At 38.1% G+C, this 5,204-nt stretch overlaps 1 protein-coding gene across 6 annotated transcripts in view; it reads right to left on the bottom strand.

The window, feature by feature from the left end:
* Positions 1–5,204, bottom strand: part of Efcab11 (EF-hand calcium binding domain 11) — a 205,976-nt gene that overhangs the window by 156,912 nt on the left and 43,860 nt on the right. Inside the window, exon 6 of one of the 6 annotated variants that reach the window (XM_029568631.1) lies at positions 2,552–2,674. The exons of the other annotated variants lie outside the window; for them this stretch is intronic. Coding sequence (XP_029424491.1) covers positions 2,632–2,674 — 43 coding nt within the window. The 3' untranslated portion in view covers positions 2,552–2,631. Of the gene's footprint in view, positions 1–2,551; positions 2,675–5,204 lie in introns of those variants that run through there. 6 annotated transcript variants of the gene reach the window in all.

The following is a 5,204-nucleotide window of genomic DNA, read 5'->3' on the forward strand; positions in this document are numbered from 1 at the left end:
GGAATTGTTATTGAATATGTCAATGCTGTTGTAATGAAATGCTTCTTCTAATTATGTGGTTATTAAATAAATAACTTTTAAAAATTGAATGAGTGTTTAACCTTAAAAAAGATCTCTATTTCATTTTAAAATATACTGGTTCTTACAGAAAGACTCACTGTTTTGGCTAATAACACTGAGATGTTGGCACATGTGTCTCTAATATGTATTTATCTGATTATTTCTAGTCATAGTCAGTTGCACTCAGGTCCTTGGCAACTGTGTATGTCTATAAAGTCATCAGGCAGATTTCAATGGTAATGTTTATCAGCTCTACTAATTAATATGACATAAAATTTTATGCTTCCTCCTCAAATATAATTCATTTAATTTAATTTGTTGATTTTTTTCATGTGTATATCATACAGAACATCCCAAACTATCTTATTCATCTATACGCCCACTTCCCAGATGGCAGCCTCCCACAGCCGCCCCCACCATGCCTCCCAGCCATGACAGACTATAATTCCCTCAGAACCATGGCTCAAATAAACTCTTCCTTCTATAAGTTGTTTTGGTCAGTATTTCTACCACAGCAACAGAAAAGTAACTAATATCACAGAGTACATGAAATCTGGCAGGCGGGTACTATAAGAGGGGTGTAGATAGGAGAGGGGATCTAAATATGATCAAAATATACTATATGAAATTCACAAAAATTCAATGAAAATTAAAATCTCATAAAATACAAAGTTCTTTTTAGTAAATATACACTTCATTTTGTAAATATAACATACAACATGATTAACATTCCCAACCCAAAGTTCACTATTTACAACAAAGAGAAAAACACAAGGAACTGACTGCTTTCACTCTAAAGGAAAATAGCATGAATACATTCATGTGTGCAGCTATTAACAACATCAAGGACGACTGAATGGGTTAGCAACATTTGGTCAAAGAAATAAACAGTTTCTTTGGCAGCAGTTTCTTATGTGACAGTTGAATTAAAAGAAAAATGACCCTTGTGCTATTACAGCAGAAACAGCATATTCGACCATGTATGTAGATGAGAAACTGGATACAGTGGCCATAACAGTTGTTACAGTGACGTCTCAAAAACTAAACCTAGGGTTCGATGGCTGTCAAGCCCAGTAATTTCCTCTTGAGAACAGTCTTTGTCACACTGACAGACCACATCTGTATTCAGGCTGTGGTGGCTTCTGAATAATATCTGTGGTACACAGAGAAAATAAAAGAGTCTGTCATGCCACTCTCCATGATAAATAACCCTGCCAATGAATTCTGAGCTAGAAGAAGCCTGCCAGCCCTCTTACTGTGGAGATGAGGAGAATAAAGCTGGAAAGGCTCAGTGATTTGTGGGAATATGGGTCAGTGGCAGAGTTGGGACTAGAACTCAAGTCTTCTGATTTCCAGCTCCGGGCTTGTCTGGACTCTATGACCCTTCCATGGGACACTGTCCCATTTGCAGAGTAAAGCAATGACCAACAAAACATAATAGAACACCTGTTCTTTGCATAACCTATTCATTTAACATGTTACCAACTGCAGTACAAAACTGTACAAGGAGCTGTGGGGAGTGTGGTGAATGCTCCAATGTGTAGGCTCATGTTAAGCATACATCTGAATACTAAAAAGAATATATGTATAAAGTAACTATGCAAAAGCATAAAGAGGAAGATGCTTGTGGCAGATGAGGAGTTTGAAGCAGAAGATACAGACAATTCCTTGTCAGGGGAAGGAAGGCACAAGGGCAGAGTATAGGGCAGGATCAGCTTTCTTATTCACTAGGCCTTGAAGAATTAGTAGAACTTGCATGTGGGTGGTTTAGCATGAAAAAAGAATACAAAACTTAGGTATTTAAATGGGAAGAAGATTAAGCATTCATTCCTATCAAATAGTATATCCTTGATAACAGGGACTAAGATCAACGAAAGAAACAAAATAACAGACTGCTAGACAATCCATGTGAAGCCCTTAATCTTCTCTACCAGTTTTCTGGTCCAGTTCCTAAGCTTTAATTCCTGTGTCACCAGCTCTAAATTTCATAATGGCAAAATGACTGACACTCCAAGAAATGACTGAAAACATTTTTTATTTACTTATTTTTATTTTATGTGAATGAGTATTATGCCTGCATGTGTGTAAGTGCGTCCATGTTGTGCAGTGCCCACAGACATCAGAAGAGGGTGTTGGATCTCCTGAGATTGGAGTTATGGACGATTGTCAGCTGCCATATGGGTGCTGGGATTTGAACCCAAGTCCTCTGGATGAGTAGTCAGTGCTCTTAACCACTGAGCCTTCTCTCCAGTCCCAAGGAAATGATTTTTGTCAATAGGGCAAAATCAATTAAGAGCCCTCTGAAAACCTGGTATTAAGAAGGATGAACAAAGCCAGGCGTGGTGGCGCACACCTTTAATCCCAGCACTCGGGAGACAGAGGAAGATGGAGCTCTGAGGTCAAGGCCAGCCTGGTCCACATAGTAAGTTACAGGCCAGTGGGGACTACATAGTGATAGACCCCAAAATAACAGTTGGTTTTGGAGTATTTATGAAGATAGATTTTATATTTTCATGTTTAACCATATTTATGGTGTGATATTTCATAAGCCCACCTGTTTGGGCAGGACACTCACACAGAACGTATATAGAAGATGACTGCTGTCTTTGTATGCCTGTAAAAAATGAGAAATTAAGGCTTTTTATATTTTTCTATATTCAGAAGCATGCAGATACCTACAGATAAGTACTGACACTCACTAAGAACTCTGTAAGAACTCTGATCTTCCTAAGGTCACATGACTCTACTTAAGATACATTCTGATACCCAAAGACTGAGAAACACCCTTTTACTAGTGATTATCCAAGAAAATGGTATACAACAAATTGGTTGCTCACAGAAAGAAATTATGGGAAGCTAAAGAACACAGTGAGGAAAAATTTCAAAAGAGATATAAAAGATCTGAAGAAATAAACACTGTCTTAAATCACTGTCCTTTAGACCCATTGACTCGAAAAAATTCTTTTATCCAGTTTAACAAATCACTGTCCTTTAGGCCCATGGACTCTGACTCTTTCATCCAATCTAAAAGAAACACCTGTTAGCTCACTTTACTCCAGCCCAGAACAATCCTTAACTGTAATAGCTGTGATGTGAAACATATATTAGTATTTTGCCATGAGAATATCCATCACTTCCTTTTAAAAATTATATTCCTAAGCCCCAATCCCCCACCAACACACAGACATTCATAATATATTATTCAATAAGTCATGAGGTTCCTATTTTCAACCAATTTTGAATACCACTCCCCAAGGAGAGTTAGATGTTTTATGTACTTTGAACTTCCTCCAAGTAATATGAAGAAGATGATTCTTTTTTTAAAAAAATATTATATTTATCATTTTTATTTTATATGTATGAGTATATGTGAGCATGTATGTGAGCGCACCCATGTCGTGCAATGCCGCAGAGGTCACAAGAGGGCTTCAAATTTCCCTGAAACTGGAATTAAGGACAGTTCGTAGCTCCTATGTGGGTGCTGGGAATAAAACCTGGGTCCTCTGCAAGAGTAGTCAGTGCTCTTAACCACTGAGCCATCTCTCCAGCCCCCAAGAAGAGGATTCTTACACCAAAAATATCATTTCTAACTTGAAATGTCTCCACCATGGCTAGAAGGCACTTTGGTTGGCTCAGTGTTTGCACTGTTCATGGGTCTGGACAATCCACTTGTGTACCTGGGATCCTGGTCAGGGCACTGGTCTTTTTGCATACATTTCATTTCATGGATGGGAAACAGAAGAGGCTTGCTAAAGCATTTTGCCAACTGACAGGTGGTGGAAATGTATAGATGCCAGTGCTTACAAAAAGATGGAGAAGGTCCTAGACAAAGGAAACAAACACGGGCAGAGAAAATGCCAGCTCCAAGATGACAGCTGAAGCTAAACCATAAACTAAAATCCCTCAAAAGAAAGCAGAGAGAGGTAATTAGCGAATAGTTCTTGAAAACTGCAGATAGGAAGAGAAAATGGAAAACAAAAGCACATGTGGCCATCAGGTAGGTTATGGACTGCAGTTTAAAGAACTCTTTCCTAGTTTGTAAGAAATGAGCCATTAAGAAAACTATAAACGAGAATTTCACTGTCACTGGATGCTTCAAATAACTGACAATGGACCAACAATCATTTATTAACTACAATATATATAAGGCAATATGCCAGAGACCTTGGGAGAAAAGTTCATAAACTCAAAGTGTTCAAAGTATTTTATGAAGATAATCATAGAAACTGCATTTTTATTTAGCACATAACTGATTAAATTAATATATAATAAATACCATCAAAATTTAGAGAAAGGAGACACAACTCTTCAGTGCAGAAATAGAAAAGTTTGACTGAGCAATGCTATAAAAGAGAGTTCAAATCTAGATAGGCAGGGAGTAGGGGAAGTCCATGCCAGGCAAAGGAAACAGAACCAAGTAAGAATGCACATTACAGAGCCAAAGGAACGAGTACCCACCAAGGAAACAGGAATTTGGAACAAATGAAAGATGAGTCTGCAAAGGGGCCAGATGTTGGCAAGGTGGGCTGAAGAGTTTTAACTGTACTTATTTGATTCACTTAAGATATTTTTTAACATAAAGAAAGTACTGTGAAGTGTTCAGTAAGTTCTATTAGTGTTTCAAAGGAAATATGCTGCCTGTTTCAATCACTGTGAGGTGACTTTAATTCCACAGGAACAGAGTGCTCTTCAGCTCTTAAAATCTTGTGTACTTCTATCATTTCTTTAGAGGGAGGGAAGGGCAGATTAAGAAACAAACAAACTAAGGACTTCTGAATAATAATGCAACATTATCTTGGGTTTGGCCCCAGTGACACCAAACCATGACTGCCAGATCTAAGAGGGAAGTAACATTGCTAAGGTTCAAATACTAAAAGAAGATCTCTCTCTCTCTCTCTCTCTCTCTCTCTCTCTCTCTCTCTCCGAGGGAAGGGCAGATTAAGAAACAAACAAACTAAGGACTTCTGAATAATAATGCAACATTATCTTGGGTTTGGCCCCAGTGACACCAAACCATGACTGCCAGATCTAAGAGGGAAGTAACATTGCTAAGGTTCAAATACTAAAAGAAGATCTCTCTCTCTCTCTCTCTCTCTCTCTCTCTCTCTCTCTCTCTCTCTCTTCTTTTTACATACTGTTTTATG

This window comes from Nannospalax galili, unplaced genomic scaffold (genome assembly GCF_000622305.1).
Source record: "Nannospalax galili isolate Female #2095 unplaced genomic scaffold, S.galili_v1.0 scaffold500, whole genome shotgun sequence".
In the NCBI taxonomy this organism is placed as follows: Eukaryota; Metazoa; Chordata; class Mammalia; order Rodentia; family Spalacidae; genus Nannospalax; species Nannospalax galili.